The sequence below is a fragment of the Leptosomus discolor genome, chromosome 12 (genome assembly GCF_034619465.1).
Source record: "Leptosomus discolor isolate bLepDis1 chromosome 12, bLepDis1.hap2, whole genome shotgun sequence".
NCBI lineage: Eukaryota > Metazoa > Chordata > Aves > Leptosomiformes > Leptosomidae > Leptosomus > Leptosomus discolor.
In genome coordinates, this window is record NC_141402.1 from 19,913,184 (window position 1) to 19,928,872 (window position 15,689).

The 15,689-nt window shown below is 41.6% G+C and overlaps 1 protein-coding gene across 1 annotated transcript; it reads left to right on the forward strand.

Moving 5' to 3' along the window:
• The first annotated feature begins 3,888 nt into the window (after positions 1-3,888).
• Positions 3,889-10,212, forward strand: PRRG4 (proline rich and Gla domain 4). The gene is made up of 5 exons (XM_009961018.2): positions 3,889-3,994; positions 6,958-7,121; positions 8,395-8,443; positions 9,153-9,288; positions 9,984-10,212. The coding sequence occupies exons 1-5, from the start codon at positions 3,889-3,891 to the stop codon at positions 10,210-10,212; spliced, it is 684 nt and encodes a 227-aa protein (XP_009959320.2).
• The last annotated feature ends 5,477 nt before the right edge of the window (positions 10,213-15,689 follow it).

Consider the following 15,689-nt stretch of genomic DNA (forward strand, 5'->3'; position numbering starts at 1 on the left):
TTATCCAAAGCACTTGCTGCACCCTTTTCTTCTTGTAGTTATCTTTTCTATGATCTGTATGACAAAACAGCATTTAAGCACACTTTTAGTCATTACCTATAGCATAACCCTAAAATTTTAGTATGTCCTAACATAATGATTAGCTTAAGCTGTGTATAGTGTTGTCTTCAGACCTGCTGCTGTAACGATGCTTTAAACAGCAAACTTGGGTCTTAGGGCTGGGACAGCAAAAGTTCAGGTAGAGTTCAGAAACAGGGGTGGCTTCTACCTTGGGAATAATGGAGCCGATCCACACCTGATGGGGGGACAGGGATAAACCTTGCTGTGTCTTTCTCTGTTGTTCTGTCTTAATAAAGATGACGGCATAACACAAAAGAGGTTTACCTCATTAATACAAGAAGGAACTATAGGACTCATGCACACTTGTTGTTACTGCATTTACTATTAACAGCTTCTCACTCTTTTTTCTGTAGAGACTAACGTAGAACAGAGTTTTCACACATCTGAGTACCTGTATAGTAGCCCTCAGTGAGGATTTTACCGACAATCCTCAAGATCACAGAGAAGAGCACGTGGGAATGCAGGCTGAGCTCAGAGAAGGGCACAGAGGGGAAAGCCAGAGTCTTTCCCAAAGTAAAGGCTACCCTTTCCTGTTTTCCAACATATAACAATTTTCTTGTTACATCTCAACAACAAATAATCTATGCTGTTGTGTGGTATGGCTTTGAAAAAACTGCCACCACACATGCACAAGCACTCACACGCACAGACAGAAGACACAGATTTTCTGCTAAGAGCCACACAGGCAAAAACATTTGAGTAACTGTTGGTGAGTGTTAAAAGATCTGAGAGCCTTTCCACTGGAGTTCTACTGCATTGCTCCTCCACCTTCAGAGAGGGGGTGAGGTCCAGTGGAGAGTTCAGACGGGGCTGATCTGTTTCTCAGTCCACACTTGGAGCCTTCTCCTCTTGGCTGGGCCCAGGGGTCACTCTTGCCCTGAGGACAGTGGCATCCACAGCCACTCCCCAGATGGCACACACCAGCAGTTCCAAAATCTTTCTCCCTCTCTCAATCATGATATGCAATGGTGCATAACACAATGGAGATTTACCTGTTCCTTGTACAACAGAGGTTCCTTGTACAAAGCTGTTGTTGTGACAGACAAAAAGTTTCCACATACACACACAGGTATTTTACTTACGCTTAAACACACCACAGAGTTCTTGTGCACCCGTGCCCTTGCACTGTAGCTCTCAGCGGCTGTTTTGCTGGTTGATGCCACCCTCAGAGACAGTCATGCAGGAATTCAGGGTGAGGGCTGAGTGCACAGGAGGAAATTGTAAGGTCCTTTACAATGTAATGTCAGTTTCTCTTGTTTTCCAACATGTAGCAATTAAGTATTTTTGTCTCATTAGTATTGTCTAGGTAATAAACAGTCTATGCTCCTTTTTTTTTATACACTATTGGTATCTTAGTCCTCCACCGTGTTATAACCACATACACAATCACATACAAAATTTGCTGTTGAGATCTCCACCAGCTCAGAAGCATTAGAGCCACCCCAGCTTGTAAGTTCATCATTCAGCAAGCACCTCTTCACTGCAGTGCGTTGATGTCATAAAGTAAATACTTAACTACAGTCATCATTCCTCCAAACAGCTCTTGTTATTTCACACATCAGAAGTTTCTGTTTTCCTCCAGGGAATATCTGATAACTTCCACCAGAATTATCCAATACCCTCATTCTACTTTCCTGCTTCCATATATACAAGCTGCTCCAGCACTTAAATAAAGAATACAATCCAGAGTCACTAGAGGGGATATGCTAGCACAGATGTAAAGCACTCTCAGCCCACAGATTTTTCTGCTAGCAAAAATCATTCTATTCACGTGTCTCAAGAGTTTCTTTGGTGTGCAGCTTTTAAACCAACCCATCCAAAAATTCTCCACTTATTTAATGTCACCAGCACACTGTGCTAAATGCATCCTCAACCTCTCCTTTTAAAATGCTTTCCAAGTACCACTTCTTGTCCTTGCTAAGCACCACACATGGTTTGGGAAAACACTCTTAAAGCAAATGTGAAGCACTGAGCTGCTTCTCTCTTGTCCCTTGCAGAAGCCAAACCAGCCACAGATCGATGTGCTTGAACCCAGCCTCCATGGCAGGCTGCTCCTCTGCACCGGGAAGGAGAGCCGAGGGAGGCCCCCAGAGCAGGGGCGTGCTGGTGGAGGCCAGCCTCACGGTGTCAGGGAACCACGTCTGCCACTCTCTAGCCTTTGAGGTTAAGGTTTACAGCAAGGTTTGTCCTCACTGATAAAAAAAAAACCCAAAACAACAAACCCACCAAGGTTATTTTCACATGTCCAAAACTTACGCTGGTCCTTTCCCTCCCCGTGGTTGGCTGCCCTGCTAGAAAAGCCTGGTGGAGACAAAACGCTATAGTTTGCTGTCGGACGAGTAACTACTTGTGAGTAAACAGCTAGTGAAAAGGCACACTGCCTCACCCCGCACCCCCTTCCCCACAGCTTCTGCTCAGCAGGCACCCCGCCGTTAGACCAAGGCCTTGACTTATGCCGAGTCAAAAGCCAAACCAGGCTTACAACATCAGGACGAACCCGGAGAAAAAAAAAGGCAGTTTTAACGCTAAAAGGTGTTCACAGAAGACGGAAGGACTGCTGCCTTGCCTTCAGGGGGACCCGGGGCCCAGCTAAGGAGACAGCCAGGTTTCTGGAAACGAAGCCCAGCCCGGCCCGGCGCCCGCGGGCGCCCCCCCCCGCCCTGCCGCCCCACCTCCCTGCCGGCAGGCCGGCCGACAGACCCCCCTTTTCCCTCGGGCTCGAGGGGCGTTTCCGCCCCGCGCCCCGGCGAGGCCCCGGGGAGGCCCCAGCCCACCACTGGCGGTGCCGGTGCCGGTGCCGCCCGCGGGGGCGCGGAGGTGGCGGCCCAGGTGCAGCCGTGTGAGTCCGCCGCGCCCTTTCCAGGAAGCGCGGCAGTAGCCGCCCCCAGAGACGCTGCCCCGACAGCCGCTCCCCTCAGGTTGCCGCCGGAGCAGGTAGGGCTGCGCGGCGGGACGCGGGACCCGGGACCCCTTCGCCCCGCGGGACGGGGGGCGCTACCTGGCCGACGCCTCTCGCTCCCCCGGAGCCTGCCCGGCTCGAGTCGGCTCCGACGGCGGGGGCTGGATCGGACCGGGGGCGGCAGGGCGGCCTTCCTTCGCGGCTGGGCCGCGGGCCCGGGGGGGTCTGGGGCAGCCGCCGGGGGAAGCTGCCGGCGGGGCCGCGGGGCGGCTGCCGTAGGTGCCCTCGGGTGGTCGGCGCATCTCTCCCCTTCGGGCGGCGATCGTGTTTTTCTCTGTGTAGGGCGTCTCCTGGAAGAATGACGGCCTTATTTCATTCTTATTTTCTGCGCTCATGGTAGGTGGGAGAGCGCAGGCTGTCCTGGGGAGCGCGGGGCGTGAGGAGGTCGGCCGCGGCTGCCTCCTGACAAAATGGTGTCTGTACGTCTGGGCACGTCGGGGAGCTTTGGTCGCCTGCCGTGGCTGCTCTGGCAGCACAGCCGCAGCACCTGAAGGTTCAGAGCACCCCGCAGCCCCTCCGGGGGGCTCTGTCCCCGTTACTCGCCAGCCGGGCGCTGGCGGGCGGGGGGGAGCGGAGGGGCCGCCCTGGCGGCATGTGCGGGCGTTACACAACGAAACTCAGCGAGACACGCAGGACCAGTTCGGAGCGGTGGCTTTCTTCTGGGGATCCATTGGCCTCCACTGCGTGTAGCTGCTTGCGTTGGGTGGCGTCGCTTATAGGACTCGTCCAAGGTTCATCACGGCCACTTCGGAAGATTGCGTTGTCATTGTGTGAACTCACGTCGGTTTCTGTCTGACAGGTACCGTGCCATGTTTGGGGTTCTGGTACTGCTGTGTCAGCTACACGGGATGATGTTTGCATTGCCTCACTGCGCAGGGAGATTAAATAACTTGAAGCAACCTGAACGGAAAGACGGTAACTTACTTTTAACGTGATCTTATGCTTTCCAAAACATAACTGTATCTAACTTTGAAGTTATGATTGATAATTGACTTGGTGTTGATATTTTTATCAGATCCAGTAGAAAGTGGAGATGGGGACAACTGAGCTTTCTCTAGGACGCCAGGATTATTGTCGTTGATATAACCAGAATCCTCTAAGTAACATCAAAATTCCAAGTTTGAAATCTGTATTAAGACAGCACTGCATTGGTACTATCCAAGCACACCACAGGGTTTTTTTGTATCTCTAAAATTGCATTGTATTTGAAAGGATTTATTTGCTTGGTTCTTTGAGATTGGTTTTTTTTCTCAATACCAAATCCCCTTACAACATCTTGAAAGAGAAACATAGTGCTGCTATTGCAGTTCTTCACTTTGGAGGGAGGGAAGTGGAGAGGATGGCGAGGAACTGAGGTAAAACCAAATTAAGTTCCCTAGAAGGACTCAAGCACTGTGATGCTAAGCCATGTGGTACTTCACATTTAAGCATCAGGGCTTCAAAAAGGAATTTGTAACTTGCTGTCCATTCTCCTCAGTGGATGAGGAGTGCTGAAACCTTAAGACAGACTTTAAAAAGGCATCACATTGAGCAGGAGGCTACTCCAGGGCAGTAGGTTGAGCAGAAAACATGGTGAGTAGAAAAAATGCTCAAGACAGGTTTTTCATTAAAGTCCCTATTGCTCTGGGCCATAAAGTGTCAGACTGCCTCTTTCCCGTGAGTTCACAGCATGGAACCCTCTCCTGACAACAGGTCCAGATCACTCCTTCATTAAAGATGGAGTTGGAAAGACAAGGGCCTAACTCTTATCCAATAATTTAGCAAGTAGAACAGTTGCTAAGAGTATGGGGTACCTGCATTGAGCGCTTATCCCTTCAGCATTTTCTGAACATCGTTTACCAGCAGAATGACTTTATTGAGCACATTGTATGGATGCAGTTTTAATTAAATGCTAGGCATCCTAAAACTGCATTTACCATTTTGTTGAACCATGGACTGCACAGCTGCATTGTGTTCTCACATATAGCACAGAATTTAAATTAATCTGTTTCATTCTCCAAATAATATCTTAAATAGCAGGTTGCAGGTAATTCGGAGATAGGTGTGCTTTGACTATGTCCTACAATGTGGAAAAAAGTGCCGATAAATGGATAAAAACTCTTCGAAAGAGAGGTCCTAGGCTCCAGGCAACTTGCCTGTGCATTCCACATTAATTAAAATGCAGCAATTATAAAAATTAATTCAGAAGTATAGCCAATACTACTTGCACGATAAGGAATGAAACATTACTGAGCAAAACTGAAGATCTCTGCTTCAGAAGACTGAAGTTATTCTCATGACTTGCACTGAACCAAGATATTGATAATATTTTTTTCCATTTAATTCTTCCCCTTTTCCACTTGTGGGTTTGAGTGTTTGTTTTGGTTTAGTTTTTTTTTTTTTTTTAAATTAAGTTCTTCTCTCTGGTTACTCTTAGATATAGTGTAAATATTGTAATCTTTCTTTTTCTTGCAATTACTTCAGAATAATAGATTTCCCTTCCTATACAAACGTGTGCATACACATGTGGCTCCTTCAATGTACAGTGTAATACCATATAAATTATATAAATACGTACTGTAATAATATATTCTGTAATATTCCATCAATATACTATAATATTAAAGACACAACAAGCAATATGCAGGTTACACTGCAGTTTTCTTAGTTTCCAGAGAGCAAACCATTTTGAGATACCATTGCAAGATCTAACAGTAACTATTAGGGTAAAAATTCCTGAACGATGTGATAATCTGGCCAAACAAGCTAACAAGAACACAGAGCTAATTTCTAGCAGAATAACTTTATACTGAATCTCATCTCCTTTTTTAGCTGTCTGGCTTGGTATGTAGTAATGCTGTTTCTGCATTACGCTTGCAAAAGTAATCCTGTAGTCATTTTGCTTAACCAAACAGTCTGAATTTCTTGGAATACAGATTAGGCTTTCACTGAAAACAAAGCCAGAAAACTAGTTCTGTCAAAGATTTATTTTTTATTTTTTATTTTTTTTTAAGAAGCCGTAGAAAGAACAGGCTAAAACTTGACTATGGAAAATGCCTGGTGAGAAAATGCATTCCTGTATTCCAAAGCCTTCTATAATTTCTCTAACTCTTCTGGAATCTCACCTCACAACTTACTCCATGAGGCCTCATGGAGCCTATAAGAAGCACAAAAGATGAAAAGAATTAAATGTCTTCAGAAGTGCCTGTTGTCAGTAAAATTCCTATCATGGACTAATTTAAAACAAATAAACTTGGCAATATGCCAGCCTTTACACAACACTTGCTGCCATGGTTGTGAATAAAGAGCAAACATAAAATGAATAGGACTCTGCTGCCGATTTAAAAGCCAAATTCTGTAAACAAAATTTGGAAATCACAGATATCAGAATATTGATAAATGTATAGTGAGGATTCTGTAGAAGGAAGAGGGTTTTTTTTTTTCCTTCTTCTTCCCCACCCCCCCTTGCCCCCTTCCTCCAGTAGTTCAGTGTCTTGCTGGGTTTGGATCTGACTGAATTTTTGCTTTATGTGACTATTACTTTGTTCCTGAGAGCTCCAGTAAAAAAGCTGGTGCTCGAATCCCAGAAGGGGTAATGCCAAAACTTGAATAGCAGCTGTCATGAAAATCAAGTTCTCTTGGCCAGCATAAGGAATAGCTGAAATGTTCATGAGAAAGGAAAATACATTTATTTTATTTTGCATAGTTAGAAAAGTCAGCAGCAAAGAAGTTATTTTAAGAGGAGACCTTGATGTTTCTTCTTCCTAAATGTAGCTGAGAGATGCTAGGGGAAGAAGTGGTCTCAACATGCTCCTTTAGGATATTAACCATTCTTTAAAATACCTAATTTAACTTTCCTAACTTGTTTTAAATCCACTTGATTTTTTTCTTTTAATTAGTGTTCACATCAGAAAAGGAAGCCAATTTGTTCATTGGACGACATCTTCTGAATAACAGATTTGATTTTGAAGCATTCACAGCAGATAACCTGGAAAGAGAATGCTTTGAAGAGCTGTGCAATTATGAAGAAGCAAGAGAAATTTTTGAAGACCCTGATAAAACGGTAGCTGTTCAAACTGAATTTAAATATACTGAAAGAGGTTATTGAGTAAATCATTACTGTATCTAAATACTGTATCCTTGTCTGAAAACAGCACTTAAAATTAGATGATTACTTGTTTTACTGTAAAAGTAGAGGCCCCAGTTAGATAGGGTTATTGCTCTAGATACACAGTGAATACACTTAAATATGTACTATTGCCTTAAAGACTTTATGTAAGGGCTCCAATTCTGCAACAAATTAAATGAAACTTCAGAAATGGATTGCTTGTGGATACACCTCTATGTGTTTTCAGAATCTCATTAAATTTTTTTAGTAACTTTTCAGCATCCAATTTGAATGTGTTCCACATGCTGTATGTATTAATTGGCTGATCGTGTCCTTGTGTCATGCCAAAGAAGCATTTTAGAAAAGAGGAGTACAGAGCAAATCTGCAGTTCAGCTCTTGCGAGTATTCCTATAGCATTATCTTCTACATTGCTACCTATATACAGCTTGGAAGAAACCTGGTATATAGAAAAGAGAAAAATACGTAAGAAAGTTTTCAGCCCAATAATGGAACATGACGATTGTCTGAAGACGGGCTTTTGCTGCATGCAGCAAGAATCTCTTTGTGATTCTAGGTGTGCTCTGCACTAACCCGCAGAAAGAGCAAGGAATACACTCCTGTTCTGAAGGTGGAAATAGTAGTTTGCCATTGCTAGCATTTTCCTAAGAAAAAGGTGAAAGTGTTAAATCAGAATCTTGATGGAGTCTTCTGCTGCATAGGAAAAGTGGAAATTATAGCTAAACATATTTAATGTGTAACTGTCATGCAACATAAAGGTTTTTCTCTAAATGAATCCTATTATTTTTCCTAACTGAATATGAATTCAAATACTGATCATGCAAATGTCTGATTCTTAAAAACTTGACTTTGCCTCATTAATACTCCTCTGTAGGGATTTACAAAGATTAATTGTAAGCTTTGGTTTTAGTGTCAGAACATATGCTAACTTCTACTGTAGTCAGGCAGAAATAGGAGGTAACATTGGACAGTTAAATGCACTTTTCTCTTTCACCAGCTGGCATTTTCTTCTTTGTGAAATTGTCATGTTTACGCAAACTTGAATGTATGAGAAAAATGCGGTGGGATAAGCAAGTACAAATCCTTCCGCGGGAGTTGCTTCTGTTTATGCCATTGCTAGCTTCTGCCCACAGTACCATATAAAAAAATTTGTCAATAAGCCTTCCAATTATGTATCTCATATAAATCTGATCCTTTGTGTTTTTATAGATGGATTTTTGGAAAGACTATTCAACTAAAGGCCCTAAAATAAAAGTAGGTAAGTAATCTTTTATGTCCTCTCTTATACCACAGTATTTTGAGTTTGTTATAATAGTACATTCTTAAAAATACACCGTGCATTCAGTTAGGAAAATCAGAATTGATCTTTTTACTGAAACTCACTGTAAACTGTGCAAGTGTACTGCATTATCCGATACAATAAATCATACTCACCAAAGCTTCTTACTCACAGTGGCGTCCATTAGAAGTCTGTAGGTAAAACCAATACGATTTTCTTGTCCATTTCTTTGTTGTATTACACAGTCAGTAATCTTTGCAGTAATTCTGTGGCTGCTTTCTGTGGTTTTGTTTCTTCCTCCCCCCAGCCCATTTCTTTAATAGTAATTAACAGTTGGATTTAGGTTCAGAGTAGTCTTATGCCAGACGTTTTATAAAAAAATGGTCAGTATGACTTGAGGAACAATGTACAGCCTGATCAAGGTCACAAGTACATGAAGTAATATTTGGAAGGCATTAGAAGACAGACATCTCGAGAGTTTTCTGTATAGAAAAGGGAATATCTACTCACTTCTTTTTTAACCTGATGAGTGATACTTGTGGCTTGTGCCACAGACATACGGCTTTTTACAGCAAGCTAGACATTTCTGGAAAGGACAGCCTTACAGCACAGCAAAATCGGTGTTTTACAGTGTATACTGCATAGATGGAAAAACTCATAATGAAAATAACCAATGTTTTATCTTCAGGTGATGAGACACTGCAAAAGATTAATGTTACAGGACTTCTCATCAGTCTAGTCGCTGCTGGAGTGCTGTTAGTTATAATTGCACTGCTTGTCTTCTACTGCTGCAAAAGTAGATGCAAATCAAGGCAACAACCAGGGTAAGGAACTTCACTGCTTAAAAAAACCCCAACAAAACAACACCACCAAAACAAACTCCTGCTTAAGAGTGGAATTTAAAAATCACTGTGGGTTGGTCTAACCGTGTTCTCAGAAAATTCAATGGGAGTTCTAGCTCTTACTCCTGGAAGCAAAGTTGGGTGAGCAATAGCAGTAGTTATGCTGAAATTAATAACAAAGACATAAACCAACCCTTGCATGGCTGATACACCTTTGGGGTTTGTCTTGCAAAATACTCTTACTAAAAAGATGAAATCATTTGAATATGTTTGGTTCTGCAATGGAAAGTCTAATGTGTTCTGTTCGCTCCTTAAAGTAGGTTATATGCTCTTCATGGCATGTAGTCTCTACCTTAACGTGAAATGAAGTAGGTTGGAGGAATCGCTTCTTTACCAATTCTCTAGCCCTGCTTCTTCCTTTCTCCTAAACTTAAAAGGAACACAAGAGGATTCTCTGCTTCCTCTTCCCTATACATTTTAAATTACTGAGCTATTCTTACCCTGTGGTTTGGAAAGAGTATTTGGCTTCTGGACTTTATGATCATTGAAGGCAAGGGGGTTTTGGTGTGGTGTTTTGGTTGTTTTGCTCTTTGGGTTTTTTTTCCAACTAAGACTTTATATTCTTTCTTCCATTTGAAACAGAAGCTGCCACTTATAATGCTGTTAACTTTGTTTAGGTACTTGGATTACGTAAGAAGTAGAAGACGTAATTCATCTAGCATCTTCAGAAGGCATGAAGAGTTTTCTTTAAACCCACTTCCTCTCAGAACTGATGATTCAGGACTACCAACTTATGAGCAAGCTGTTACTTCAGATGGACAACACAACGTGCCACCACCCCCTTATCCAGGGCCCCCAAAAAGGGCACAGGTGTTTAAAAAGTCTATGTCACTTCCTGGCCCTTAGTGACAAACCTCTTTCTGGGGTGAGGGGGGATTACTCAAACATAACATACTTTTTTAAAAAGTGTGTGCTCCCTTGCATATTGCAAGACAGTTTACAAAAATGTGAAAGATCGTTAGCACAACTAGAAGCAAGTGAAGGTCCTGTTTGGGAAAAGAGGTGTCTGTTGCACAGGCTGCAGGACTGTTCTTTGCACAAGGTTATTGCGCTAGAGGAGGGATTGCATAAAGAGCAGGTCTTGTACGCCACCCTCTTCCATATGCACTTTGAGCCATCCCATCACGCTACTGATGTTTCATTATTATAGTTTCACCTTTTTTCTTCAGAAGGAACAGTATTTTAATTGGTTTTATTGACACTAACCATTTTTTGGGACTTTTACTTTAAACCATCATAAGTCTGCTTCATTGTTTGATATATTCACTTCATTGCTGTGTGAATTTTCTATTCATTCTAGTAACAGACTTGAGAATAAAAATTATTTCCTTACTTGATCTGTTAAGTGTGTGTGTATATATTACTGCTTCTGGATTACACTGGTTTGTTTTAGACATTGCTGGTTAACACAGTACTCGATTTGTTGTACTTTTGTGATTATAATTTTGGATGAAAAGGAACCATTAATTGCATGGCACACTACCCATTCATACAACATATACTTGCATCAAATGGTTTTGATGTTCTGCACTACGTACCAGCTCGAAGTAGAGTCCTATGGGCCAGGGGATGTTAAGCAAGTAGCTGGAGAGTTGTCCCTTGTTAAAAAATACCCAGGTTCCACAGATGTTTCTCTTGCAGTTTAAAAATTTAAATGTTGAAAAAGACATTTAGCTTTTCAAATCAAAGGCCAGACTACTCCACAGAAGCACTTTGCCTAAGTATCTATTGCCCTACTGGGATGACAAAATGAACCTTTAAGTAGAATGAAACATCATATTAGATGAGTAACCACGGAGCCATAGTCAAGAATTTCAGGGAGTTACTGGTTAATTGTATCAACACAATTTCTGTCTTTCCAGCTGTAGCCACCCATAATTTTACATCTTATTAAAATATTGACCCCCAGCACTGTGGCCCACAGATCTTGCTGAGCAAGTCACAGACCCACATCGCTGTCCCTTTACCTCCTAGTCAAACGGCACCGCGATGGAAAAGGCTTCCCGTAGCCGCAGGAAGCCCTGCTGGAGGGACTCACGGGCAACGCATCGGGCTGGTGTTTTCTTGTGCTCCAGTGGCTGTAGAGTTGGACACGTGCAATGAGGTTTTTTAAGAAGCAGCAAATTCCCCCCGCCCATTCCCATTTGACCAATGCTGACAGCGGCAAATTGTATTTTAATGCACTTTATATTATAAAGGTTAAATATTTATGTGTAACATTTGACTGAAATCTATGTTTTTTAACATGCTAGAACCTACAGTGCTATTGAGTGAGATGTAGAGGATTGCTATGAGATTTTTAATCTGCAAATGCTTTTACAAAGAAGGGAAACAGTCCAAATCTTGGACTATAAAGAGGGTACATTGAAAATGCTACACAAGGAGCTCTTGCCCTTTGAAAAATACATACAACCGAGCTGGTATCAGTGGGCATTGGACTGTGTTCTTATTGCTAAAGCTTCAGCATCAGATTTGGCTTTTGACAAGTAACAAGCTTCTTTGCAGGTTCTTTCTTGTTGAGAGACAGGGGAATCCCCTTGTTGGGATAGTTTCAATTCACTCTTGCCCTACTTGTAAAAGCATTTTGAAGTTCTTGGATGTTACTGTTCCGTACAACTGAAATAAGTGAATTGTGCGAGATCACTGTTGATATAACCAAAATACAGGTTATGCTGAAGCTATGGCATTACAAGCTTGCAAAAACATTTCTTCTGTGTCTCCTTTTAATTTAGCTAACAATTTTTAAGTTTGTTAATGTGCATCTGGAGCTACAGAACACACTTTTCTCTAAATTTTTCCTCGGACTCAAAAATGATTAATGGGACTGATAGGAGCACATTCAAGGAAAGGGATTTCACAGGCCTTGTGAGAGTTCAGAGATTCTTTAATGTTACTACAGTGAGGTATGCATCTGGCAAAGTCATGTTTTGAATAAACTAAAGAAATTGTACAGAAACCTATTTAATCACGTGAAATTTGATTCTTCTACTATTCCTACAAATAATTTGCAAATGATTCCTCGCAGTGCAAGCAAAAAAATCTTGTCCTTCATAATAAAAAACCTTAAGACAGTGTGACTGTTAAACATCAATGCTGTAGCGCTTTGGGCAGTAAACTGCACCTTCTGTAAGGTACGACACTTCAGATTTACTCAATCTGCACTTTAGACCCCACCAATAGTCAAAATAGGCAGTGACTGACTTAGAAATACTGGTTGCATGTAACGTGACAATTTGCAAGACGCATTCTGCTTATTATAAGAAGCAAAGTTTGAAATTTAGCTGAACAGAACATAAAACGTACTTCTCCTTGTAAAGGGAGAAAATTCCTTTGAATGGCAGTTGTTGGGGTTGAGTTCGTTTTTCTTCTTTCATGCTTTGACTCCCGGCCCAAGACACTCTTACCTTGTATCGTCTCTTTTTAGAACTTCTGATTCATCAGGGTCAGCAGAGGAAAAATCAACAAGAGGTACACTGTGGTGACTTGTGAATTCAGATTCACATTTCCAAATCTTACATGCAGTTTCCTTCGAAAATGCAGTTGCTATTAGAATATAGAAAACAGCAAACACAAGTGTCCTTAAAGCGGGAGGAGGAGGTAGATTTTGAGGAGCAAAGCAGCAGCAAGTTTAATCTAATTTGTATACAGATGTAAATTATCAGTGTTTTGACTTCCGGACTTTTGGGGGCCAGTAGGAAAGGCCGTGGATTTTAAGAGAAATACCAGAGATCTACTACGACACTTGGAAGCAGAAGTGTCTATAAACAAAACACTGGGAAAAATTACGTACTATCTAAATTCTGTTTCTCTCAGAACAGGTTTAAACATGCCACACTAAATGCTGTTAGCCCTTGCCTTGAACCATTTTCCAAAACTTAGCCCTTTCAGCATCATAGAAGATTACAGTATGCAACTTTTTATAAATCAGGATGGATTATTAGTTAGAGCAAATAACTCAGGGTCAGAAAAGTGCTCTCTGGCTCTGTCAACTGAAAAATAAATCACTTAACCTGTGATTTATCAAATCCTCTGATTAATACTGCTATAAGCATTGTGTATTTCTAGGTTTTTGGGGGGTTTTGTTGGGGTTTTTGTGAATTCATTAAAAGGGAAAAACCAAAGTACCCAATGGAAGTGCACTTCCTCACCACAGTTCATGAAAATGTGAGTCATAAAGCATTTGATTCTGGTCCTATCAAAGTCTATGGCTTCAGCTGAGCTGGGAATGGAGCCAGAAATGAAGCAACTGATCACTTCAGGTAATAAAAAGTATAATGCTCTGCCAAATTATTTACCACAATGCTGTTGCCAAACCTGATATAGAGTATTCTATTGTTTTAATGATACCTACTTGTATTAACTAGAATGTTGGAGGCTAATCTGCCCTTAAAAAGTATATTGGAAATTTGGAAAGCATGGGAAAATTCCTTGTCTTTCCTCAGATTACCAGCCATAATAAGCTGCATTAATTACCTGTAGGTTATTAGCAACACTGATTACTTTGATCAACACTACAGGTTTGTTTAAAGCTTTTTTAAAAGAAAAACAACAACAAACCATTTTATCCACAGTCTCATCTGCCAACAGAAGTTTTATTGCTGCTCTCTTCACTTGTTCCATGTGGTGTAGAGAACAGGAAGGAAACCCCAGGTTTAAAAGCCATCTTTTAAACACTTCAGGCTTGCTTTTTCTATACTCTGTCTTCCAATTAGTTCCTATCACGTACAAATTTATCACACTGTCATTTTCACAGCCACGAACTTGGATGCGTTTTCCTCTCAAAAATCTTAAGCACATCTTCCCAAATACCCTGCTCTTTAGTCAGGTGGTAACTTCTGTTTCCAGTCATTTCTGAACTTGGGAACATCCTTCCATCTACTCATCGGACAGAGCCTTTTGAACGCAGTTGTCACTGGTTATATTTTAATTCTAACTGTGATGTTAAGTGCTGTCATTTTGTTGGGTGAGCAGTAGCAAGATTTTAAACTCTGCTAGTTCCTGTATTATTTTGTAAAACAATTTCCAAAGAAACATTTATGCAGGTTAATCATAGCAAACAAGAAAATGCTAATTTAGCCTATGATTAAAAAAAGCCTCTGACAACCCTTTGGATTCTTCTTTAAATGAAGTTGGTAACAGCATGCAGTCTTCTTAAAGTACTGAAAGGGAGCTTATAAGATGGGCATGAACTTTTTAGCAGGGCCTGCTGTGATAGGACAAGGAGTAATGGTTTTAAACTAAAAGAGGGGCAGATTTAGACTAGATACAAGGAAGAAATTTTGTACAATGAGGGTGGTGAAACACTGGCACAGGTTGCTCAGAAAGATGGTAGCAGCCCCATCCCTGGAAACATTCAGGTCAGGTGGCACAAGGCTCTGAGCAACCTGATCTAGCTAAAGATGTCCCTGCTCACTGCGGGGGGTTGGACTAGGTGACCTTTAAAGGTGCCTTCCAATGCAAACCATCTGTGATTCTTCATGCCACGTAGCACCTGTTGACAGAGAAGAAGGGTTGTGGTTTGTTTTCTTCAACATCGGCAATTTCTGCTCTGGACAGAAGCTTCCCATTTCATTGCTCTAGTTCCCTTAAGCATCTACAGTTCTGAACCATGACCTGCAGTCACTGAAGACTTCAAGAAACAAACCAACTTAACCAGTGTTGTATGTAACCTTCCACCTTCCTTGACTTTCACCAGACCCTTTGGTGAGAACACAACACAACAATGTGACCGAAAAAGACCAATTTCTTAGGGTTAGTGAAGTGAGCAAGATCACTCCAGTAAGGACCAGAACAGGCAGGCAAAAGCAAGGTGCAAAGCCCGACTTCCTCGTTTGGTACTAGTGATTTCAATCTGAAATGAAGGTACGCATTGTGCGGTGAGAACAAACTTCTGCAGAGAGGCAGGAGGGATAGATGAGGGCAGCTAGATAGATATCTGAGCTCACTGGCTAAAACTGCCCAAAGAATATCAGAGTCTCCTCCTATATTTGAACATCCAATGAAGCTTTTTAATCAGTCAACTGAACTGAGACTTGCAATACAGCTGATGGGGTATAGATGCTTCATTCTCATCAAAACTCTTGGGAAAACAGGATCCCAGTTCTTTGGAAAATGTCTTTTATGTCATCTGTTCACTATGTTATGACTTTAGCTATACAGTGCCCAGCTAAAAAAAAAAAAAATTCAAAAGCAAAAACCAACGTTTTCATCTGGGTTTCAACAATTCTGAAAATTATGTGGAAGTTGAGCAAATTTACAGCATTCTGACACTACTTACTTTTTTTTTTTAAAAAAGAAGTTAGTCAAAACTCAGATTAATAAAA